Source organism: Achroia grisella, unplaced genomic scaffold, assembly GCF_030625045.1.
Source record: "Achroia grisella isolate CSIRO2021 unplaced genomic scaffold, CSIRO_AGI_Agris_v1 utg1064, whole genome shotgun sequence".
Taxonomy (NCBI): Eukaryota; Metazoa; Arthropoda; class Insecta; order Lepidoptera; family Pyralidae; genus Achroia; species Achroia grisella.
This window is the reverse complement of record NW_026712568.1, coordinates 208,954-236,758: the sequence shown is the minus strand read 5'-3', so window position 1 is coordinate 236,758 and position 27,805 is coordinate 208,954. Positions and strand designations below refer to the sequence as shown.

The following is a 27,805-nucleotide window of genomic DNA, read 5'->3' as shown; positions in this document are numbered from 1 at the left end:
CCGCTCTATTAAATTTCACAGTTCGCAATGTGTGTGAACGAACGAATGTTTCCATTGCAAACTCAAATTGTATATTGTCAATAAAATTATTATTTATAATACTGATGATCATAATTATATTATAGCGTTTTACATCCAGTCTGATCTATGCAGTATTGTCTATTTAGGTTGGGTAGATCGACCAGTTTTTATAAATCACATAGATATTTTTAAATATTTAGTTAACTTTTTCGTAAAAAATAACTTGCATGTAAACACACAACACATAATAATACTTTGTAGTAGGTACATTAAATACAAACAATGATTTAGTGTTTCTTTGTACTTTATTCGGTGAAACAATGTACGCATTGAAATTTATGGAATAAGAGTTTTACAATGGCCAGATTTAGTCTCAACCTGAATTAGAATACCTAAGACCAGTTATGATACTGTTACAGGTGAGTTCTTTATACTTGTACCGTGAAATGTTATTAACTTCAATTGTTCTCTAATGAATGTTTATGATTTAGACAAATTATGCGCTAAGTAGGTAAAATAGATATATTTTTGAATTAAATTATTAATTATTATAATTTTACTTTGATGTGAATTCGTACATTTCATAAACATAGGTGAAGATCGTGTAAGAGTGGAGCCTCCTGGCACAGACAAAATTTAAAAGGAGTAATGTATCCTTAAAAGGAGCCTTCAACAACTGTATAAAATTTAGTACAAATTGTATTACCTAAATAAAACTTTATGAATTTTAAATATTTACTTTAGAAACTGCGTAAAATAATTCGTATCTTTGTTTCTCAATAATTATGAAAATTATAAACACATGTATAACACTATTCAAAAAAATCTATCTACATCTGTATATAAATATACTTCAACTTTTCTGTAAGTATATAGGTACCTATAGAATATTATGCAATTACAAAGAACTTTGCTTCTCCGAGGTAAGGTAAAAATCAATTCATACGGCTCATTAGTTACCAGGTCTGCGACGGCAACGTGTAGACGCTTCAACTTTCCTTTTGTTTCCTTCCTGCATTACCCAAAATTTATAACAATTCATCCAGAACTTTCGCATAATGAAGACAAAGCGACAAAAATTTTATAATATTATTGTTATAAATAATAAAAACAGATAACCTTATTCGATTTCTCACATAGTAAAAAAAATACATTCAGGAGTACGATTGTTTATTCTGGTTTGGCGTTTTTTATTATGCATGAGATTGCAAAAAAATCTAAGTATTTCTTTCAATTCTAACCTAACCTAACTCAAGCTTTGCTTACCTTGGGACTAGATGGCGCTGTGGGATTTGTCCTAAGATATTATTATTACCATTACTATTTAACTACTATACTAGTGTAATTAACAATTATAATATTTAAAAGTATGTAACATACTTTTACTAGACTTGAAATTGCAAACAAAAAGTTGGTAGTTAAGAGCACCATAGAATTCCGACAGCACTGTATTTGTCATTTCTCTAACATAATGTAATCGTGCCATTACATTATATTATGTTACTGCTACATCATAATTAAACAAGAATGTAGCCATTAGTGATTTACAAATTTAATATTAAGCTATCTGATATAGAAAGTATATAATATTCGCCTATAGTTTCGGTAGTATATAAATATTTACTGACAATATTGCTGACGCATTGCTGAGGACTAAGTTCATATTTTCGTAGTTTATAATTGGCCACTGTCATATTCCCTCCTTCAACTGAAATATAACTTGCAACGCACAGTTATTTATACAAAGTCTAACACCGTGCATAATATGAAATTATTTGTTTTTCATTAGATATTGGTCATCGTTACAGTTATAAACTCTGCAATATGTACAATACATGGACTGAGTTACATGGACGCGCTGAACTTCAGATCAACGCAAGAGAAGTGGCAAGGCGAAGGAAACCCCTGCAACCGTTTGTATTGGTATCCTAGGGAAGTCCCAGAATATTGTTATCATACCACACCTAAACCAGACTCCGGTCAGCCTCGCTTACCTATACCTATTCCTGTCCCATTACCACATGTACCTTTATTTCCAGATCCTATACCACCATTGCCTTTGCCTTATGGTGTCCCAATTGTTCCATCAAATCCTATGCTTCCTATTGCCGGTATACCTTACCTTGGTCTACCAGCTTCTTTTCCCTTTCAACCCTATCATAGAGGAAATCAAGTCGGTATGGTCCCAGGTCTACCGGGATTAGTCACTCGAGATGAAGGTATAAATATATTGCCATTTTCTGATGTGTATGCAGATTTATTGGAAAAACAAAAGAAGAAAATGCTAACAAAAAGACTTAGGCACCTTTTCGAGGAATATGATAACTATCCATGGCACCGACGTAACAGATAAAGAAATATAAAACAAGATCCGACAGATAATTATATGAATATTACAGTCTTGATTTTGAAGCATCAGACAAATTTAGAAAGGTATCCTAATATTTCAAAGGTTTAATACCTTTTACAGAAAGACAATATTAAAAAATAATAGAAAGGTAAAACGAAATCCTTATTGTTGTTAAACGAAAGTACATAAATTCATTGTCTAACTGTAAGAATTGTAAACTTGTGGCCGCATATTTATTACGATCATTGTAATTGTATTATTTGCGATATATGTATATACATGCATATGCAAAATTGATAAACTAAAGGACTGTGGATGTAGTAAAGGAATCTACAGGTATGTTAGACATACTGCATGCATGATGTACAAAGAAACAACCCGAACGTCCAAAATGTCTCATGACATGTTTTTCGTACATATCTACTTACGCTGTAGCGTAAATATACGAATAATAGATTTCTTTGTGCATTTGGCTTAATCAGCCATTAGATACATATGGAAATTTAAAGTAAAAACAAGTATTGATCAGGATTTATATAGTTTATTAACAAAAAAAAACGGTAAATGTCTACTTAAAAAAAAATAGAATATATATACTAAAATGTACAAGTAACTATAAATTTTTACGTGTCTTCATTTATTGTTTTATTACACCATGATATTTTGGTCATGTCAAGCAATTTAAACCATATTCTGATCACGGTGAACAGAATATAGTTTAGTTTGCTAGCACACAGCACATATAATAGCCGTCACTCTCCGTAATGATTATAGATATTTATTAATATTTCTATGGAGTTATAAACAGTTCCTATATAAACCTACTTTGTCTGCATGATAAAAAAATCGATTGTTCAAAATCTGTGCGGAACGTTGCTGTCGCTCAAGCCTAATGTCTAATTACCATATAGACATATTTTCTAAACAACAATACCTACTAGTCATTATTAATAACCTATTTAATGGACGGACTTCCTGATGGGTTCCAATATGTACACATATACTAATATCTATGTCATTACCTAAATACTAATTACTTACGCAAAAAGTTTATTTCATTGTCACCTTCAATATACAATAAGAGACTTTCGAACATACAATGACCTAAAATAAATTTAATACTTGTCTAGTCTAACGATAAAGTTAGTAGTTGTTAATTTGACTAAATATTTACTTAGATGTTCTTTGACATCGTGATTCAAATCACTCTTGTTGCGTCAAATATCCACTACATTTATTTTGTCAATTATATATCTTACAATATATAATATATATAATATATATAATACAGAAATAGTATATAAATAATGTATTATACTACATTTATTGAAACCTATAAATTGTGTTCAGTAAATATTTGATTAGATATAAAAATGTGAGGAATCCGCATAAACATTTAATTGTCACGTTACTAATTTTCTAATAACGACAATTAAATGTTTTTGCGAATTCTTTGTTTATGAAACTTATTAGGACGCCCAGAAAAATAATTATTATGGAATTGTTATATTGTTATATACACAGAGGAATATAACCTAATTATGAAATACATTTATAGCGGTAATTAGTAACACTTCAAATGCGGTTCGCTGTTTATGTAGTCGAACATCCAAAGTACACACAAATTCAATGATTTACCTAAGCGGTAAACAGGGACTGAACATAAATACATATATATGATAAATAGATATATATATTTTGAATAAATTGATTTAAAACAGCATAACTTGTTTAAGCTATACTGTATAAATTACTTACATAAATAAATATAATGTTTCATATTTAATATGATGACTACATAATTAGTATATATAAAACAAAGAAAAAAATATTATTATTATTAATAAAAGCCCTAAAATAGCATTTTAAAATATTTATTGATTATAATTTCTATTGTGTAATTAAATTAACACTTATCTACATTACGCTTTGTATGTACTTAATACACATATTATTTATATAGAAATCCTAAAAATGCTTACTTAATCTATTTTATTGGAATGTTTCGTATGGATTTTCGTACAAAATAACTAATAATATTTAATACTATATAAACAAATTGTCTAATAAATTAATACTAAAAATAATAAAAATTGTAGTATTCATAATGTAAGTTCACAATTTATTGCACTTCAAAAAATTCAATTTTTCAGTTATTTTTTACTGAAGGTGGAGAATGCAGAATTACATGGACTTATGGAGATATTTACAGAAGAACTTATTAACATTATATCATTATCTATTACCTATTCTAATTAATATTTTAGTTTCCATTAAACGGACAGCATAAAAAGTTTTGTCTACTCACGCCAATGTATGAGTATGTAAGTGCTATAGTATATATTGACTAAAAAATAAGCTATATACGAATATACTTATTAATGTATGTATAATTCAGTTTTATATTTGTCTCTGGAGATGCATTACAAAATAATGAAACGGGAGTTTTGGCCATAAATTCGAGCAATTTCTGCTAAGAAATAGTACATTGGATTTGTTTAATATAAACTTTTTATTTGGCATCACTAAACTGTACTAACATTTAATATTTATCTACTGTATTCCTAACAATTTTGATTAGACTGATAGTTTGAGTTTGCCAAAGCAATACAAACTTTGGTCGGAATTCGAATGCAAGCAGTTGGTATAGAAATTTGATAGTAAGATCCTAGTTTCTCTCCATTACAGGCTACTTAAACATAAGACCCTACTTATTGGGTATATGTCTCACGATTAGGTATATACATACATGATATTACAATGATTAATAGATTGCAACTGACGTTTACTGATATTAACATTCTAAAAGATCGACATAAAATTCATGAACAAATTAGTACTATTCTATGAACAAAGTAGTATATTGCATAGTCTAGTATACTAATTCAACAAAGACGCAGAATATGCTGTGGCTAATCTCACAGAAGTTACCACTCACAGTTATGCCTCTTATGTTATAAGAGTATATAAATAAACTGAAATGAAAGAAATACAACTGCTATGAATTCCCAAAAAATTTTAAATTTAAATCTGTTGTAGTACCTGATATTAAAATTGGTTACATCATAATTATAATCTATATCAAATTACTGAATAAAATATGTATGATATTTTACAACACGTTAAACTACCATAGATACAGTAATTAAAATTACCCGAGCTAATTCTTATATCTTTATGCTCAAAGCGGATTCAATTAATATAGACCGATGAAAACAGTTATTTTCATTAAATACTCTTATTAAAATTTCATATATTTTATTAGAAGGAGACTATTAAATACCTTCATTTTTTAATTACTCTATTTTATGTAATCCTTTCGGTTTTATGGAAATACAATAAGTATCTCTATCCTTTTGTCTTATCTGTGTTAAAATTAAAAAATCAGACAGTATCTCAGTCGCTTATGAAGGTAAATTTTTTATATTATAATTTTTTTCCTGCCATTAATAATAATATTCAGTGTTAAATGTGTTAACGTTGCTAATGAGTTTTTATATTGACAGACCCTAATTAATATCTTCTAGTCAAGTATTCAGTGAGACAAACTAAATGAGCACATTCTCAAAAGGTTCTTATTACTTTAGAATATATTTAATAATTACTAACTACCATCAACATGCTCAGATTAGCTCTATGTTACTGTAACATTTTATCTCCTCAAACCTACATAAGAATGCCGATCAATGACCAGCAAATAGATATAATATATTATGCTAATTAATAATACCATTATTTTCAAATTAATTATTAGTAATTTAAAGAATGTTTATTTTATCCTAAAAAGTTAATATAATGAAAATTTATAATTACCATAGTAGCATAGATCCACAATAATAATAAATGCCTCATCACAAGTCACCGCACATGTAATAAGCAGGAAACAACGTTTTTTGCTAATAAAACTAAACACAAGGACAGATTCTGTTAATATTCATAATTAATAGATATTCGTTATGTAATAATAAGATATTATCAACATAATAATACAAATCATTATCTAAGAAAACCTAGATCGCGGCAGTTGGAGCATTTCACGCATCAACTCATTAAGTCATTGTGCAATTCATTGATTACACTAATTCACCGTTATTAGATATAAATATACACAATATAAACTGCATATTTTATCATTATTGCATGTACATTACGAACAATTACGGACGTGCATTAATAAATGATTGTAATAAATTAATGATTTACGCTATTCCGGAGAATGTTCAGTTACTTGCATTTATTAAAAAAGTTTTAGAAACATTTTATTAGTTTTTAAATTCCTTCCTTTTACAAAGTTATACATCAAACTTCTCTAAGTTTATAGTATAACTTACCTACGAGTACTTAGTAAAAAGCTGCAAAGTAAACCCTATTAAGTTTCTGTATGTAACTTCACTGTTAACATTAGGCGCTGTTACACAGAGCTTAAACTTTTACGTGCATAATTAATTTCATTGAACCTTATTTTATTTTGCATGGATGGATAGCAACAATGCTTCTAATTTCCCAAGCTAGGATAAGCTACATCCCAATCGTGACAATATATTATATTTATATTAATATGAAACGGTAATTGGAAATAACTACATCGAAAGAAAAAAACGAGTTATCTGGCAATGAACTCTACCGCCGTATAGGCTCAATGGTAAAATCAAATAGCGTGCGCTTCCCCGGCTTCCTGCTCCATACTGCCGCTCATTTTATGAATTCGTTCCCACAAATTGCGGTAAAGCGAGAGGGAGCGAAAGATGTTACTCATAATAAAATCTATTCAAATAAATAATAGATACATAACTAGATTATAAACTGAATATTACTAGTTTATAAATATTGTACTTACAAGGTGTCATTAATATATAGTACGATTTTTTAGTTATATCTACTATGTTTAGACGTATCATTATTTAATAGTATTTAGTTTATTTTTTATGCTACAACAATGTTTCCGTTCTATTAGCAAAAAAAATTAGTATGTATCTAAATGAAATATCAACTAGCCACTACTACTTACTACTTACTACTACTAAAAACACAACACACTTCACATCATTAAATGACTACTTTATCCCCTGGAATGATCGGTTTTAACATTTGTTTTATCGTTGTAACAGTTGTATACAAATGAAAGATACGATGATATAAGCATTATGGCTTTATGAACATCTAAAATATATACATTTAATATTAATTTGAATACTTTAATACAATCAAGTTTAAAGTATTCAAATTAATATAAACATAATCAATCAATATTCAAGAAGTGCCTAAGACAGAATGTGTTAATTATATTAAGTTTATCTGATCGTATATTTTAAGTGAAATAGGAATGTATCTAACGTGAGAGACGACATGATACAAAATAAGCCAATCCAAATTAAAATGACATTACATAAAGCATATTAATAACGCAAAAAAAATAGCATTGTATAATAATTTTAAATTAATAACATATAATAGTCACAATCACAAACACATTCACAAAACATTATAACACAACACTTGAAATAAAAAGACTACCTCAGCCATGCTGACGAATTTATTACGTATCGAGTAAAACTAACTAATGAATGTTAAAAAACAAAAAAGATATTTATATCTTAATTCATTATAATAATTATTTTAAACAATACCAATAATTTACAACTACAGAATCTTTAATCTAAATGACTATAGTATAATAATTAGTCTTAGATATTACATTAAAAATTATTATTCTTACCCGACTACGTTCATCTCCATGAATTCCAGCTCTACAATGACCTTAACACTCCCTAAGTATTGCTCTGTTGAATGCGCGTATATATTCATACTATACTAACAATATCTATCTAAGTATTAATTAAATATTATATCATCTATGCACTATTATAGCAATCTACATGTCAAACATATTACGTAAAAAAATCTATTGTAGTAAACAGTATTAAATATTTGTAAGATGCATTTTTTATTAATCTATTGTAATTCTTATAAGAAACAAGTAATTGTGTTTTGGGATAGATACTACTACCAATAGTAATGAAATTTACAATTATAATACTTATGTATTAAAATATTTCCAAAACAATTATGCATGAAAAAATCTGCTCTGTAATAAAACAAACACAACTTCTGCTTGGCCGAAATCAATTTGCTACAAACTATAGTTCCTCTTATGAATTAGTGTGGGCAAACAAATAGACCTTTATTTTAAACTTGCACAGTATAGTAACCGTCATATTATATTATTCTCTTATTATCTTCTATTAATACAATAATACAAAATGTATAGCTATTAAAAAAGGTTGCTGTCTATGGTTAGAGTATAAAAACTATAAAATTCTATACAAATAAGGAACTTAAAAGACCAACTTAGCATTTTTACAATACCAGTTTCGAATTGGGAATAATATGAGATAATTCATTTTTCCAGTTATTTTTTTATTCTATTCCATTTCAGTTACAGATTAATAACAACTAATTTAAGAATAGTATTTAATTCTAATGCAATAATCGTTCAAAATTCATTTGTCAGAGTAAATCCTAAATACCATGGTATCCGTTTGTCCTATTTTCTAATAGAATAGAATAGAAAAGATTGCCAGTAGAATAGAAAAGTATTTAAATAGCATTTTATGTAATCTTGATAATATGGAATTGATTCTCAAGGTATAGAAAAAATGTAAAGAAAGTCATTGTTACTGTTTGCTACAGTTATTGGTAGCTTACATGTAAAATAAATAATTCTTCAAAGTAATCTCTTTCGTAATTTAATTTCTAACCAGGCAAATATCAACTTCCAAATCTTATATAGGTATAAGATTTGAAAGTTGATATTGATAAAGGTAGTTTGTTTTATTAAGAATAGGTATCTAACAGACAGTTAAGAAACTGTTCAGATTAATTAAATAAATATTATTTTAATATCATATCTCTAAATCTCTATTTAAGTATCCACTGCCGCATTATATACATTTTTTTATTTTTAATTATAAATAGGTATATCTAATAATTTACACATGTTATACATTATCGTTCTTTATAAATTATTTTGTATAGTATTGATGAACAATAAAATAATTTATAAAGGACTAAAGACGCCTGCTAAAGATGTCGTACATCGAAGTAATAACTTAGATAACTATTATTATTGTAGATATAGAATGAAATACAGATAAATTAATTACATCTATTATGAAGTTATTCTTACGAGTATATTACTAGATTATTTACTGAATTTGACTCAATCCAAGCGGTCTTATTTAGCGGACAATAAATCATATTTATCCGTAAAATAAGATCGCTTGGTAAGACTACGCGTTATTACTAGAACATAATATCTATTTCAATTATTACATAAAATTGCATGTTTTATGTATTTAAACGAGTTACAAAATAGGTTCGAGTAACAGAATATCATCTCTAATATATTCTAAAAACAGTTGTATGATGTCCATGAGAAACACAATAATTATCGCAACGCAAATATCTTCGTCTCGGAGATACATTGTACCGCTGTCGCTTCGGGTCGTCTAATGAATACGTGCTGTAAATAATGTGTTTAACAGTGTCTAAGTAATAATAGGTGTTTAATTTCAATATAATATAAATGACGATCAGTGAGAAACCGACCTAAGTTTAAGCTCTCTATGTAAGACCTGACATGGCTCGACGTAAATATTGATAGGTTATAATCTAAACTAATAAATAGGAAGATAATGTATATTTTATGTTTATGTTTTTGTTTTGTATTTTGCGCTTTAACTGAAAAAAATCGTGATACATTATCAGAGAGTTATAGGTGTTTTATACAGACAGATACACATGACACAAAATGGAAACGTTTACGTGCAACTACAGAGCATATACAAAAATCCGAAAAATTTGCCCCAACTATGTGACAAAGTGTTTCCCGTTTGCGCAGGCCTTTAATATAATACATATAAACTATTCATTTCTCAAAGGATTTTCATTCAATGATCAAGGTGGTTGTTATTCCAGTTCGGTATATTTCGTTCAGAATCTATTTTCGCCGCTTTCTTCAGACGGCAATACGTTTAATGCTCGATTGTCGTATGAGAAATCTAAAGTGGTATCTTCAGCTGGATGTCTGTTATTCAAGGATGTGCTAACTGTCTTTGGAGTTGTTGCACCTTGGCTCTTTTCTGTTTGTGTTCTAGCATCCAAATCTCTCACATTGAGGGGCTGAGTCCGAGGTATAGCGTTTCGCATCTCCAACTTTAAATCTGGTTTGGTCGCTGTTGCCATTTGCGCATGAGGGTTACAATGTGTTATCCCGGCATTTGCATGGATATTTACCCGATTCTGAAAGTATTTGTCAGATATAAAAATAAGAAGAAATATTTTTATGATTATAATAATGTAGTAAGATTAACCACAACGTTACGTCTACAAACCTAACAGTGTTGTCCTTCAATAGTCGTATTATCGGAATAATATTTTAGACTTGGTGTCACATCCCTAATTTATAATACGATATTGGCATTAAATTAGCTTTGCCCAAGAGCAACTATTTCGGTTAAAGAATATATATTATATACGGTTTGCGAAACATCTAATGAATGCCTACTAATCTAATGAAGTGATAAAGGTATTTCACGAGTAAATTAATAGCATAGTTATCACAGTATATCTAATAACATAAAATCTAAAACTGGAACATTAAACGTTCAAACACATAATAATATATTTGATTAAAAATAGCTGTTACATTTGTATAAAAAAAAAGATCCAGAAGGAAGGAAAAGGCATAAAAACCTGTCTCTTTTTAAACGGAATTCTGTAATAGCGTCTTCAATATAATGCTGTTTCATTAATCAGGATTCGTTAGGATCCGCAAGCATTTAGGAGTTCGTAGACGTATCTGTCCTAGGAGATCCAATCCGATCTAGAGTAACCGGTCTGTACTTGAAAAGATACTGTAGTGAAAATTACTGCGTTCTTTAAATGGTTTACTCATTTACTATAGTTGCTGTAGAGTGGGACTCTATTTCATTAGGACTAGATTAGTTCTCAGTTGGGTATTTAGATATTAGTAATAAAATATTTTTATTGTTAACCTTCCAAAGGATTGTTGAATATCCTTAGTTCTTATTTAAAAATCAATTCAGCATCTCACTTTTTTTGGTTGAAATTTCTGCTTCAGGTAACTCCATGTAAACTTGCCCCGACAGATGATGATGAGGATGAGAACGAGTACAGCCAGTGATACCACACTAATGATTAATGCCGCCTGCGCCTGACGCCGGATACCTTTCAAAACAATAATAATAACAGATAATGTCATTCAAACATTATACACAAAATAATAATAAGAAATCTGAACGAATCACACAATGCCATCTAGCCATTTATTAGTATGAGTACTAAACAACTGATAGAAATATGTTGATCCTGTTGATAGATACTGACCCCTACTTTTATAGTTCATATATTATATTTTTACTATTAAGAATTTTATTATATATTGTTGTATACAGAACATTTTAGTTTCTAATGAATGTTATGACTGACATAAACTTAAATACAGAAATAAATTTTATTATTGATGTACACATTCTTAATCCTCTGTTTATTCTATTTATTTACATACATAGCATAAACTGGATTTATTCAACATCCGGATTTATCAAAACATCCAGACTAATACGTGCGAGGATGGAACTCGAGACTATCGAAAGTAAGGCGGGGAGCTAAACCGATAAACCACTAAACTCAGGCCGTCAAAAATTTAATAAATGTTTATTGGTTTTGTTTACAAGTAAGATGTAGTAAATAACTTATTTCTAGTTTCTTATAGCTTGGAATATATATACTAAATAAACGAATAAATTGGTAGAAATAAATATTATTATAATATTTTTTTTGTCCTTGCCAAATATATCGTTCGACCGCAGACACGAATTCCGTTAAGACAACCAGAAGTAGAACAAATCATAGCAAACTTTTACATTTATAACATTGTGTAGAAAATATTTCATTGATTTCTAAATGTACATTTACATTTATACCATGTAAATTACTTTTTAACTATAAACATATTTTATAACCCATTATAAATTCACAAATATAAAAAAGTAAGCACATTTCTTTTCTCGAGCGGAATTATAATTTAAAAAGCACTTTAATCTTAGAATAGGTAGCTATTGTATTACGGCTGTAAATGAAGGGATCAAAAAGAGGTTAAACCATTTTTATTTTATTTTTTTACTAAAATACATTCAATTCGTTTCGCAAAGCAAAATCGCAAAAGCGTTTTAACGAATCCCAATTTAATTAATTCGCCCTGGGTTATTTCAGAATATTTTACAATGCTCTTTGCGCGAAAACTTATGTACACTTGCGGTTTATACCTACCTGATGTAATTCATGAAGCGACGCCTAAAGAGAACGAAATATTGTCAACTCATTAAATATTTAGTCAAGGAAAGCACAATTGGACAGAAAAAGGACGGTTTCATTTATAAACTAGAAACCAATTTTAGTAGATATTGTTGGAGGAAAACTGCGGTTACCTTTTAAGTTATCATATTATCGGTTTCTACTCTAAACCTAAACAAAGATGAAAACATTTTAGAGCAATGCACGTTGTAAGATTACTTTAGAAAGTATATTTCATAATATGACGACATACTATATATTAGACATAGACATTTCATAATATAGTCTAGTGCTTTAGGTAACTCCTAGCCTGAAACTTCAAAGATCGTGAGCTGGAAACTGATCGTAACTATAAAACTTAGTATATCAACTAATATTTCTAAGTGGCGGATGATGGAAGTAACAAGGTATTAAGCATCAGAAAAAGAGCAGTAGTCTCTTCCTTAACGCGTTTAATTCAAATATACACAACAAAATGAGAACAGTTCAAGTGTAATGTTCAGTACGCCATTAACAGTCGAGAAAGATTCCGACTAGCCCATTTATGATATATATATATATTATAATACTAAATAATATAATATTTCTGAATTATTATTTATAAAAGTTCTTAAAATATTATATTAATATTGACATAAAGTATAGTAAACATTAATTTCATTTTTTGTTTGTTAAATATTTTAATCTAAGTTTAAGTTTAAACTACGAGTCGGGGGAATACTCAAGTCTACTTAATGTCAATGTAAAAACGACTCCCATTTATTCCAAAAATTTATTAAACTGTTTGAGTACAAAATTCATGTCACCTGTGTAAGAGACAGAAAAGTTAAAATAAAATGTTAATACATGGCGGGCTTGACAATTAACTATCGTTGGAAGTGTGTAATTGAGTTTATTACAGGGACAACCGCGAGCCACAAATTCGCCTAGGTCATAGAATGTAATTATATTACGAGCTTAACATAATACAGTATATATTTTGAAGTATTACTTTAATGATAATTTTATTTCAATTTTGAAGTAGATAACATAGATAAGTTTTATCCAAATGAAATTTAGAGAACCACGTAATAAAACAAATATATAATATATAATTAGATCTATAAAATGAAAAAAAGTAAATATGTACAAAGAAGAATATTCGCATTAACAAGATAAATCTAAACTCAAATAACATTATCTGTTGTCTAATACTCATAATATAAGCTCTGCCTAATTTTGGAACTAGATAGCATTGTATATCAAAGTATAATTCTTGTATTATATAATATACTTAAAATGTCCTAAGAAATGTTGATAACAATAAAAATATATCTAAAGTCGTAGCTGAAAGTGATACATTCGCTAGAAGAAAAAGTAATGGGTAGGATGTGTAATATAAGCTAACAAGGATACAAATACAATAAGAAAACTTGGCGAGAGTGTCATCGTTAAAAGTATTTTGCATTGGTAACAATATGTATAGGAACAGTGATAGTATTCACAAGTTGTGCGAAGCGACGTTCGCTAACTGAATCTTATTCACTTTTTTGTGATCACAAGTTTATTCGTTAGCTGTAAACTTCGGTGTTACTGCTAAAATTCATATTAAATATTACTTGCTAAATGTCAATTTAATAAATAAAACGACTATTTTTGGAATATGTTTAAAAATGTATCTCTAGACATATGTAGGTAAACAAACTTTTTCTGACTTATTTCGCTATTGACGCACAGCTTTAGCCACCGGGGCTAGAAATTGCAAATATTAATATAATTTACTTTTATTACACAAGCATCCATGAGTGAAGGATTTTCTAAAGAAACAACCATTTTTAACCAAATTGTTATACAAATTGTCTTGGAATTATATATTGAAGAAAATATTTATTACCGTAATAATTATTAGATTACTGCTTGATTCTTCAGTAAATCCTTTCAGAATTCTGGTTTAGTACTGAGTGATGATAAAACTAATATTGTCTATATAAATAAAATACATACTGTTATAATCATTGCCCGCCGGCGATGCAGTGTTTCCATCATTACGAACATATCTCAAGTCTAGAAGATATCCTGAAAAAAAAATATTTATAGTAAAACAGACGAAAAATATTATGTATTATAAAGTTAAACTACTTAAAGAATAATATCAAAGTCTATATAATTAAAAGAATTCAAATAAAAATATATTATTAATTTTTTTACAGATCTATAATCTTTACCTTCCTGCTACTTAATCAGTTCTTAATTCAATTTACTATGTAATGTAGACAATACAGGTACATAGTCTGGCCATAAATACTACAATAAAAAAAAACAAATATTACATTTGAATTTAGAATATTTTTTTTATTTTTGAGATAGTTTTTGTGATGTTAAAATGGAGTAGTAAAAAAACTTGTGTGAAATATAAAGGGTGATAAAGAGAACCGAATTGTACTGTTTTCATGACGCAAAGTAGGTATGTGGCCAACTACAATTTTTAATTCACTATCAGATTGGTAGTAGTCGAATGTTTGTATACTGGGCTATTGATAGATATAATGAAGCCTCCTCTGTTTGTGACAGAAAAAATCCTGCCGTTCACACAGTGTTCGTACGGTAATGGCAATCGAAGCAGTAATGGAAAAATCGTTGAATTCCTGTCAGAAAGCAAAAAATTCTATCTCGCATAATTGAGATGGCTCCTAAAACCATGTTGCGTATTTTAAAAGATGAGTTAGCTGCAGCCTATAAAAGGTGCACTGATCATTACTTAACAAATAATTTACAAAAGAATAGGGTAGTAAAATCGAAACAACTATTTAAGCGGTACGCAAAGAGAGGAGGAAGAGAGAAACAGAATTTATTTTTACGGATGAGAAAATATTTAAATTTTAACAATATTTGATATGACCGTGATTATCCTCAATGCTCTAAATAGTCTCAATTAGTCAACAGAGTACAATGTGGACTTCGGTGATGGTTTGGTGGAGTGTTATCTATAAAGGAGAGACTGAGCCATATTTTTGTAAGATAGGTTGTAATAGATTAAAACATCAGTACAAGTGTATCAAGATACACGGCCTATTAAAAACATCATGTTCCAAAATAAAGAGTAGGCCTTTCAGCAAGACTCAGCGCCAGGTCGTAAAGCTCCAACCCAAGCTTGGTTGGAAACATATATATAAATTCATATTTCATAAATTGTGGCCGTGGCTCAAAACATTAACTTATTGTCTATGTTAATAAAATCACAGACTTTAAGTCGTGTCCTAAGTAAACAACACCACAGCAGGTTGTGAAAACAACAGGTGTATAGTAAGTTCTTTTATAAGTAAAATAATCGTAAAAATGTAAAGTTTGAGAGTTGCAAAAAATATTCTTTTTAATATAACATAATATAACAATAGGCAGCTTTATTTATCTCGGATATAGAACAGAATTAAAAATTGGAATATTGTCATCAAATAGTACCTGCATTATAATAACAGTATCTAAAAGTAAAAATTATAAATCATATTTTTATTTCTATTTAAGATCCTGAACATTACCGTATTACACAATATATAAGCGTGCATTTGTATTGAAGAATATTTCCTGCTGCATAGAGCACAAGTGGCAACACAATGCATTGGGGCTGTTGAATAGGTATAATCTTTTTATTCCTTCACTTGTGTATCCATGTGTACATAACACAGACTAAGCTTGTCCTTTGTCGTATGTATTGCAACTAAACTATAGAAGAAATGTAAGATAGTCGAGTCTCTTGTACTGGTATACCAACACTTTTGTACCTTGTAACAAGAATACTCTGAAAAATAGTTCAAAAACATCTAGAAGAAAAATATACAGAGATTACGGGTAAATCTCCATATATTAATACCTAGAGTACATTGTTGATGCTCAAAAGAACTAAATCGATGTTCTTGCTAAGTTTTGTCAAACAAATATAAAATGAATATTTTTTAGATGAATCTATTTTGAATATATTTGTTATATCTTTCATCAAATAAAATAAAATATAATAATATGTTCTGTAATAAGAAAGGCAAACATGTTGCCTACTCAACTTGCTCAAACTGTACTAAAGACATCACATTGTCATGAGACACCTGCATTAGCAGTCACGTGTTGCCACCCCATAGGACTAAATGTTCATGCCCTATAATTCCTTAAAAACTTTCCTTACCAGTTTCTTAAACACAAAATTCAAACTGATCGAATCTGTAGTTTTTCAAGTAACTCAAAATGTGCTTTAGTGTTTTTCAGCTCTTTTAATATGTCTTCGTATATATTGAACTTTACATAAGCATGTAGGTGTATATAGTGAAAAAGAAATTATAAATGTAATGTAACTACCCCATTACATAATTTTTAATAAGTTTATTCATTACAATTAGAACATAATTATTGTTAACCATTATTTACCGTATTAAATAATTATTTGCAATGACAATATTAATAAATATCAATTCAATAGCAATGAAGAGGAGACACGTTAAAACTAGTTATAAACATACTTCACACCAAATTTGGTGACTATGTCCATGGTCTTGACCACTTTAGAAATTACATATAATAAAATATATATATTTTTTAAGTATTTCTAGAAACAGTTATAATATTGTAATATATATATATACAATATATAAAAGTAAGTTTGGGTGTATTTTCTACTTGTTGAAAACAAAACAAATACTGTTATTTCAATATTCCCTCACCGATACTGCGAAATACACACCGAATAAAAAATAGTAATAAAAACTTTGTGTAATATTTTCACAATATTTTTCGATATTTTATGAAATCCCGCTATTTACGTATCAGTGCACATATGTTTCATCAAACAGACCACGTAAAACTATACCTATAAAAACAAGAAAACTTTGTAAAAATTCTCATATCCAAAAACATATTTTCAGATTTTGAAGGCTTCAAATAAATATCAAAAACTCATATACGGGTTTGCAAATAAAAACAAAACGGAGAGCTCCCATTTGCCTTTGCCCGTGGTAATACTTTTACCGCCGCTTACCGCCTGAGAGGCCTAGAGGTTTAAAACCCAGCCCTACCTCTTACGGTCACAGATTCGAAGGCTCGCATGATGTAAATATTTTTATTCGTAAGTTTGATGAGTAGTTATGATTTACAAAAAAAAATATTTATGAGTATGTTAACCAGTTGACCATTATACCAGCTCTACTTAGTTAGCTTACCAGCTATTTAGATTACCTCAAAGTCAAAGGTTCTTATTATAATTACTCGTTTGCCACATTTGTTTGAAAAAAAACCATAGGTACTTGAATTGCAACGCGACATATGTTAAAGAGAACTCAAAGTTTTCCAATCGTAATAATTCTCAAATGGAACATATTTCAGGATATTCAATGTAACGTAAAAATAAATATCAAAGCTCGAACGTTCGTAAATAAACAAAAAGACGAGCTCTCATTTACTTTTGCACATACTCGTATCTCGAAGCAATACTTTATTTAGCGGCACGTATCTACTCGCCGCACTTGTTTGAGGAACAGAAACATACTTTAATTGCATCGCGACATACGCTACAGAGAGTTTACAGTTGCGCAATTCGTAAATAAGGAACCACCTGGATGCACACTATGATAATTTACACACAAGCTTATCACACTAATACAAACTAGTTTCGGTTACATGTACATGGACACAGTTCGTATGTGTGCAGCTGTGTGTGCGTATACCTGTTACAGTCAGCAGACCATGTCGTTTATGGGTATTGTTACATCCCATGCCAATGATCCTTGGAGTGTATTGAAAACGGCTACCGTATCGAATCTAAACAAGTGTTATTGTGATACAGAATTGAAATAGTTTCTCATGTTACAGGTGACATAATTTTAAAGTTATATACTTAGTTAAGTTATACTTATGAGCCGATTGTAGTCTTTGCTGCGTTTTTATGTCTCGTTTTAATTTTAATAGTACCTATATTAAAAATTAGTGCCAAAGAAAAAACTAGGTATTTGTTTGTTAAGCTGTCAAGAAAAATTCTCTGAGGAATTTGAATAAAATAATACAGAATACTTTGTTATGTATATATTATTCAAAATATAGGTACAACGCTGTGGGAAAAATTATGACGAAATAATTATTTGTTAATATTTTTCAATACGGCACATACAAGTTTACTTATTAATTTATTAATGCATTAATGAATAAAGCGGTTGAGTTGTTTTATTTATAGTTACACTTTGATTAATATTAATATCGATAGATGGCGTCTACACATGGGCGCAATCTATTAGTATTTTAATATATTTGATATTGATCTAGTAGAAAAACCTCTTTTCCTTTATTTTTATATTTCATAGAAAATCCTTTGATCCCTCTATTATTACTTAATAGAAAGTAAAGTAATACAGTTTTACTAAATTCACTTTGTTACATTTCTGTGAATTATAAATACGGTTTATTCATATCCTTACGCAAATATGGTAATCCAGCAGCGTCTTCTTTGTCCGGGTTAAATGATATACAATAGTATAATATATAATATCCAGAGCAATGTACCGCACAAAGCGGTGAAAGAATTTTTTAAACACACATCAATTCAGAGGACTCGATCTCTCTGTGGTATTAGTGTGTATAGGAAAATATACAAACCAGACTTACGTTTAATAAAATCGTACAAGAGCCGTGTTTGTACTTACATAATATAATATTATTTCCAAAACTCAGTACTTTATAAATACTATTTATTTTCTGTAGGCAACAATATCACTTTTTTTTTAATATCTGTATACTTGTGAACCCAGTCTCAGAAAATGATCAACAGAAGTTAACGTGATTAAAACTGATGTTTTGTAGCAAAATTTCTGTAACAATTATTGTTTACAGTAATTTTATTCCGATCTATTCATCCGCGTTATGTTTGATAGAGATCAAGCGTAACGTAGTTAAATTTGCATAAAGATTAACATAATTTACATGCATGCCAACTAATTTTCACGTCCATCTAAATCAAGTTGTAAGCACCCGTAGCGTACATATTTTATAGCAATCACCCTTAGCTTCATCTACGTATACATTTTTTTAAATGCTCTTCTAATATGAAATCTTGTAAGAATTAATTATGTTGAAGTCCTCTCATCTTTGTTACGAGAACCTAACAATTCTAAAAGTTGACGAGCGTAGAGAATTCCCGTAGATGCGTACGAAACAGTACACGACTGTCCATATTCTCAACAGACATATTTATTCTCATTGTCATAACAAACTATTTATCAAAATTATTTAGTGTAAAGGATAAAGAAGAAGAAAGAATGTATAATAAAATTTAATTTAAAACAAACCTCAAACAGACTCTCAAAAGAATACATTTGTATTCTTACTAATATTATAAACGCGAAAGTTTGTGAGTATGGTTGGATGTTTGCTACACGTTCATGCAAAATTTCTGAACTCATATTGATGAAAATTTACAGTAATCTAGCTTATACACCAGAATAATACATAGGTTATAATTTAAAAACATATTATGTAAATTGGGCGAAACATAACGATAAATGTCACGCAAGTATGATACAGGCGAAGTTCCGCGGATCAGCTAGTTTAAAATAAAATCTTATTTTGAAAATCATCCTTCTATAACGTTACACAATATTTAGACTAAAATGTAATCATATTGTAATTATGACTTTGAAACATATTATGTTATTGGTTATATTGGGTTTTGTGTATGTTTTTAATTAATGTAATTTTGTTTATTGATGAAAATGTAATTAGATTGAATTTGTATAAATATTAATTACTGTATATTATGACTTGCTATATATATAAAGAAGTTTTTTACATTGATTATTAAACGAAATATGAGTATGAATAAAACCGATAATTATTATTTTGATTAAATTTATTTAGCACTGTAAATTAAATTGAATATTAGTTTACTGTGTCACTATTTCGGCCATAACGACTTTCACCTTTTAGATGGATATATGTATGACGGACTTACATTATTTTTGTGTACCCTATTATACATTCTTTTTGTGTAACTATAACTCTAAGATTAAAGAATTTTTCTCAACTTACTTGCACTTGATGGTGTGTATATTTCGTCGATATTACACAATCCTTGCAAATTATATTTTACATATAATTTTACTGTATAAACTATATTACTGTTACATTAAAATACTTCAAATATTTTTTGCGTGGAAGAACAACAAACATACTTCTATCCATTAAAGCAAACCTTGTTTGGATGGATAGAAGAATAACTTTGAAGCGTTTATACTCTTATTATTAGGAGGATTCGGAATTACCAGCATTATAAAAATATAAAACTTCTTTATATACCTACCTTACTTAGATGTTGTGGTGTGGATAGAATATATGCAATTTGAACTTTAAACTTTTAACATCACATTTTAATTTACTGCGCAATATGTATTATCAATATTTGGGGTATATAAAAAGATAATTAGTCTAAAAATATCTCAAAATTACGGGTACGATTTGTGCAACTGGCTACTACTCGATCTTAATATCTGAACTAGCACTGCATCATAGAGTTAGTCCCAGTAGCTATGATCGATTTTGCGACAATCCACAGGTGCACCGGAACCTTCACATACGCATATCCCGTGACGGTTATTGATTTCTGGAGATTATATTTTCAGATGAATACTTAATATTATGTAAGACTGAAAATTTAAATTCTAGCTCATTATTTATATATGTATACTTTGAATGTAAATCATTCTAAATACTTTCCGTTTTTGATACTCTTATTTTTTTCGATTGGAATGACAGCCTGTCAAAAGTTAGTGGTCACAACAGTCACTGTTCACAAATATCGTATATATGGTGTAAATCGTGTAACCGCCGTAATTCCACACATATATACTACTCTCGAGAACTAAGATGTCATGCCTCTAAACACCAGTATCATACACTAGTTTATCGAAATATTATACAATTTTAAAATGAGCATTATATAATATATAAGTTACATTATGCAATTTTTGAAGTTGCATATTTGATCATTTAATATATGAAAAATACTTACTATCTAGTGATAGTTGATACCACAGCCTCACCTATTTTAGCAGCTTCCTTTGTAAGCTGTTGTTGGTTTGAGTTGAAAGGTGAGATATGGCATTGAAATTATAGGATATGGAAGCATGATATTTTAATTCTCCGGAATTGCAACGCATGTGGTTCTATTCATATACCTACACATATGTGTATATATCGCCACTAACGGTCATATGGGTGGACAATTTATTTGCTATTACAATAACAATGAAATTACAATATTTTTACATCACTAATATTTATAAAATGAAAACCTAATTAAATTTATTTAACAGCTACTCTTTGCAATAAAAAAATATGAATAATCAATATTTTAATAATTAATAATAATAATAGTAGTGCATATATACTTACAAAAGTCTCGTGCTAACTGACTACGCACCCGTCTCGCCTTAAGTGGCTGAAGAACTAAATTTGAATTTTATTTATCGGGTTCTGCACTGTTGAAGCAACGGAAAATAACTAGATATAATATCAACGCGACGAAGCTTTTATAGCGCCGTGAAATAAGTGACCTATGAATTTATAGAATATTTTTCATATCAGATGCATCATATTGAAATCAAGAATATTTTATTGGAGTACCATTGAATACAGAAGCAATTTCACATCAATTAGGTAACTATAACAACGAGACGTATAATAGCATTAGGATCTAATGATAGAATTATACTTGAGCTTTGTAAGTACTTATGTACATATGTATGTTTTCTAAAGAATCTTGAAGTGAGATATAAATTTAATTGCACAGCAAAAACACATGATTATTGTAGATTACATTACAGTACATTAAATAGGACCATTGGACATATATGTAGGTATCTGTATAAATAAAGGGAAGGAAGGGCTTGGTAGCTATGAGGACCCAGTGCCAAATGTACCCATGAGATGTTGACTTCCACGCGGGCCTCACCCGAAACCATCGTGATTAATTTTTAATGAAATCCTCACAATTGGCTAACTAACCTGACATCATCATGATTGTCATCATCCTATCATTTTCCATTGGTGCCGTCGTATACCGTCAGTGCAGACGGTTGTACCATCAACATGGATTACATAAATTCAATATTTTGTTCAGTAATAAACTCTCATCATAATATCATTTGAATTTAAAATCTAATTAAGATAATCAATTTTACAGTAATTGGCTTTTATGACTTGGATAGACCAAGTCATAAAAGCCGATTACTGTAAGATCCCACTCTAAAAAATATACAACTGTACTTTTTTCTCAGCTATAATTATTACTCTTGGTCATATACTCTTTTATATTATTATTTCTTATGTGCATGTACCTATATACATATATATAATAACAATAATATGACACCGTCTACCTGTATAGTGTGATGAACTTTGTCCTAATGGTTACTTATGAATCGCTTACTTGTAATGAAACGTCTATAGTAAACATACAATCACCATCCCGAACGTAATTTTTCAGTAGTTGAGTTATAGATTTGAACTATTTTTTTAATTTAAACTATAATTAATTACTCATTAATATTTTAAGTAGGTTTTGAAAAATAATATAACACACATATGAAGTATCTATCTAGAAATTTATCCCAATTGTGCGTGCAGATTTATTTAATCACTTCTACTAGTAAGTTAAGAAAATACGCAAGTAACTGGACCTCTTGCGAACTACTCGTAAAATCAATTTATCGGTTCAGTGACACAAAATCTCCTAATTAGTTGTATTTTTCATTTTTATGTTTACACTGCACCATCTAGACCCAAACTGAGCAAATTTGTATTATGGGTACTAAACAATTGATAAAAATATTGACAGGTACATAAAATTATTTCTCAACTATAGGAATTTTAATTCTTAAAGTACTGTAAATTAATATCCATAACTGCTATGTTTATTAAAATTGTTTTTATAGTAGATACCTTTCAAATCTTACAATAAAAAAACTATTACAAAGAATATAAATCCCTCGTATCCCAAACCAGACAAAAAAATATCATCTACCAACCCATCGTCACCAGTTATTTGAACTTTTTAGTTTAACACTGGTATAGTCATACCGGTTTTAAATATGGTTTCAATGTAATGGAGGAGGGAATTAGTAATGACGATTAGTGAACCTATTGCTAGCAGTGAACCGTGTTAAATTAATCTCCACCCGGTCCCCTAGAAACCATCGATAATGCGCCACGAGGTTAGGTACCTTCTGAACTGTCAATAAATTTTATAATATAATTTTATAAACATGACAGACACCTTTATTTTTTTTTTATTTTTAACCCAATGTAGCAGATTTACGCATATATTGTAGGTTCATAGTTTAACAACATAAATTTAATTATCGAAATCTAAATGGTCAGACCATTTTGCTACAAACATTCCTAATTATCATATAATTTATCAATTGTCCATATAATATTCGGTACCAGTAATACATTCGAACCTAAAGAAGTACTTTTCTAGATTCGTTTGCGACGCATGAAATGATTCCTTGTAAGAGATTTTTGACCTGAAACGTAGCATTCTTTGCTCAAGAGTAAGCGAGTCAGATACACTTGAAAGAGTATAGAAAGAGTAGTGGGCGATTTGCGGTCACGAAACTGGTTGCACAGGTTCTTAGTGAATAAACATAAGCGACTTTATTATTAAAGTTATTGAGTCAACACTCGTCTGTAGCAACTGGTATTGTAATATGTAAATATATGTCTATGACTCATCATCTGAATCCAAGGATTTCCATCAGATGGAAACTCATGGCTTTCTTAGAATTAAATTTTGTGATGATTGTAGATGATTTACTACTTAGTACCACTATAAACTTCTTATCACGAAGGATGTTGCTTGCATAAGATTATAGTACATTTACTATAATAAAATTATGCATGTTTAAATTACATGCAATAAAAAAATTAACTAACAGAGCAATTTTAATATGTTCCTTCACGCTTATGTGATTAGTATTTGTTCTCAGTTAACGAATTCAGAAGTAAATGTAGGTATCAGGTTTATTTGTTTTAAAATTTATTAATTAGTGTAATAGAATATTAATTAAGTTGCAAGTTAGTTGTGTCGGTACAGCAAACTAAGGAGTTCGAAGTAGTTCAATACTTGTATTTACAACTAGGCAACGTAACTAAAGCTTTGGATATGACTCCGATAGAAGATAGAATGGTATTATATTAGTAGTAGTAGTGTTGTTATATTTTGTAAAAACAGTATAATTACAAAAATACAAACCTTGACATTTCTCCGCACAAAGTCCAGCCTCGTAGTTGTGATGAGATTGATTGCATGCTGTGTTGCAGGACGCACATTGATTTGTATTAGCGGAGCAATACTGATCGAAATTGCACTTGTAATCACCGCATTTCACCCCGTCAAAAATTATCTGGGCCGAAGCCACTCCGACCACGGCCAGAAACTGTAGTACTACTTGCGACATTTTGGCCTGAAACAAGATTTTTTATTCCAATTAAATAACACATACTACTTTATCACTCTTACCTAGATCAATAGTGCATTCGAAATATATATTTTCGTAAATAATTACATTCTATTCCCGTAAATATTAATCTCTCATATTAAATTGAAAACTTATAAATGTAGCAATATTGGATACTAATGATACCTACGTACTTATTTTAAATCATCAACAATTTCATAGTGTACACCTACAGAGATTCTATTAGATTCACTCAGTATAATTCCCTTTAATAGGATCAGCATTCCCACACTAAAATATTGCTTTAGTAGTGTTTCATGAAATAGTAATATGATTTGGTTTTGAACCGATTGCTCTGTGTGACGAAGTACTTTGTGCGTAATATTGGCACGCTTCAGGTTACATAAAAATGTTCCGTTGCTTATTTATAGCTCTTATGTAATAATATATGACTAATTTGAAAAGAAAAGCGAACTCTTTTAGTGTTAGATAGTAGGGTGTACGTAAATTCATTGTTATTCTGTTTGTGCTATTTTAATCTATAATGAAGAATGAAGAATGAAAAAATGAAGACCGATTGATAACGTTTATCTGGAAACTTCCAAGTTAAAAAGTTAAAAGTTATATAGTTATAACTATAACTATATAACTTTCGCAAAGCAGTTAAAAAGGATTTCGGAACAATCACACCCTTCGTGGCGGTTTAATACGGGATAACAATTTTATGGAAATTAATATTGAAAAATTTCTTTGGAAACTTATTTAATTGTGACACAAAATACCAATATTACCGTATTGGACTTAAAGGATCTATTAACTTATAAACCAAGAAAAACTTAACCAATAGATAGTAAACTGGCTGAATATATTTGTAAATATTTTACTGACTGTTCTCGTTATTATACTTTTATTATTATTATATTATATACATAATGTATTACTCTTATACACGTTATTATTTTGAAAGAAAACACAATGTACCCTTGTTTTATTTTCTACACTGACCGGCGTCTATGTAGATTAATTAAATAACTAGTATCCAAATCGATGGTATATGATGAAAATAAATTTACTGACTGAAATATATGCGAGTAGTAAATAAAAAACTAAGACAATTTTGTCAAGAACTCATGTTCGATTCTTTTGAAATCCCCACTGGTAACTTAATACAGAAAATTACTATCGTCTTCAAAATAATAAATGCCAAATGTCATGTCACATTGTAAGACGTGGTTTAAACACTTTTGAACATCAATCACTCGGTCATTCACAACAAAACTACACAGCTTTTAGAGAAATAGATAACATGTATATTTAAACGACAACACGCGAAACTCCGCCTTTATTCTGATTAAACGTAATTTTTCTAAATTATATAGTATTAAGTATATTAAATTATAGAATATTAATTATTATAGCCAATTTAGTTTTAATATCTAACAGCTAAACCCTACTAAGAGTACGAAAAGCTTGATGATGTTAAAAAATTCTCACAGGGTTTAGCTGTTAGATATTAAAACTAAATTAGCTATAATATTAATTACTTAGTTTGGTTAAACTATTACATAGGTACATTCAACAAGGATACTAACTAGATGTGACAATAATTTCTGACGATAAATTAATCAAAGTACATATATTTTCTGAAAAATGCGGTAAAATATTGTAACGTCATTAAAAATCACATGTCGTCGTGTGCTTTTATTGTCCTTATTTTCTGCGCTCCACAATGTGCCGCACAAATTTTTGGATTAAATGCAATTACGAGTAAAGGCTTCTGCTGCAACAGAATCGAATTTAAAATGCAGAAAATATAAAGCGATAAAGTCAAAAATTACATTTCACTCGATACTAAAATAATTTTGTGGAGTCACAGTCGAAATTTTCCTTTAGCTTTTGAAATAAAATAAAATTGTGACATACATTTTACAGAAAGTTAAGTAAGTATAGTTTAGTGTTACTAATTAAACTAGCTTAACTTTATTGCATTGTACCATTGTACTTTATATTACTATAAGATATTAAATATTGGCTTTTACTTCGTCTTATCCACTAAGGTCCGTACAGTCGTTTAGTAGTGAAACGGTAACATCAGAAAGAAACACTTTTGCATTTAGCATTAGCATGAAAATATTAATTTGTATTAAGTAATCTGGACAGTAGGGAAAAATATTAATACAAAAAATAGACCTTCATAGGCGGCTAAAATGTCCTTTTCATAGAAAATGAAAAGTTACTTTATTTTTATAAAGTAATTTTTGACATATAACACGGTCCAAAAGTTAGAAATCGAAAGATTTAACAACTTCTTACACCGCTATGACTCACTGACAGATGGACAAAGTCCAAAATCCAACATAACTTTTTTAGTTCAGAACCCTAAGAATTTAAGGATTGTACACTGTTGACTGCACAATTATTTGTGAATGCTGTCTAGCAGGTATATCGATCCGCTATCTTCAAGCCATATACCAACAATACATTAGGGTGTATAAAAACTTTCTCTGAATCGTAAATAGGGTGACTCATGGCTAGACCGTACAGCGCAAGTAATGGTCATCACACCAGTGACGGTATGATTACAACGTTACAA

The 27,805-nt window shown here is 29.3% G+C and overlaps 1 protein-coding gene across 1 annotated transcript in view; it reads right to left on the bottom strand.

Moving 5' to 3' along the window:
- Window positions 1-9,554: 9,554 nt before the first annotated feature.
- LOC131841878 (protein grindelwald) overlaps window positions 9,555-27,805 on the bottom strand; it is a 30,096-nt gene continuing 11,845 nt past the window's right edge. Inside the window, exons 2-5 of the mRNA XM_059190241.1 lie at window positions 25,008-25,218; window positions 14,732-14,803; window positions 11,487-11,620; window positions 9,555-10,672 (exon numbers count right to left, since the gene is read on the bottom strand). Of these exons, the coding sequence (XP_059046224.1) occupies window positions 10,364-10,672; window positions 11,487-11,620; window positions 14,732-14,803; window positions 25,008-25,212 (720 nt within the window). The 5' untranslated portion in view covers window positions 25,213-25,218 and the 3' untranslated portion in view covers window positions 9,555-10,363. The remainder of the gene's footprint in view (window positions 10,673-11,486; window positions 11,621-14,731; window positions 14,804-25,007; window positions 25,219-27,805) is intronic.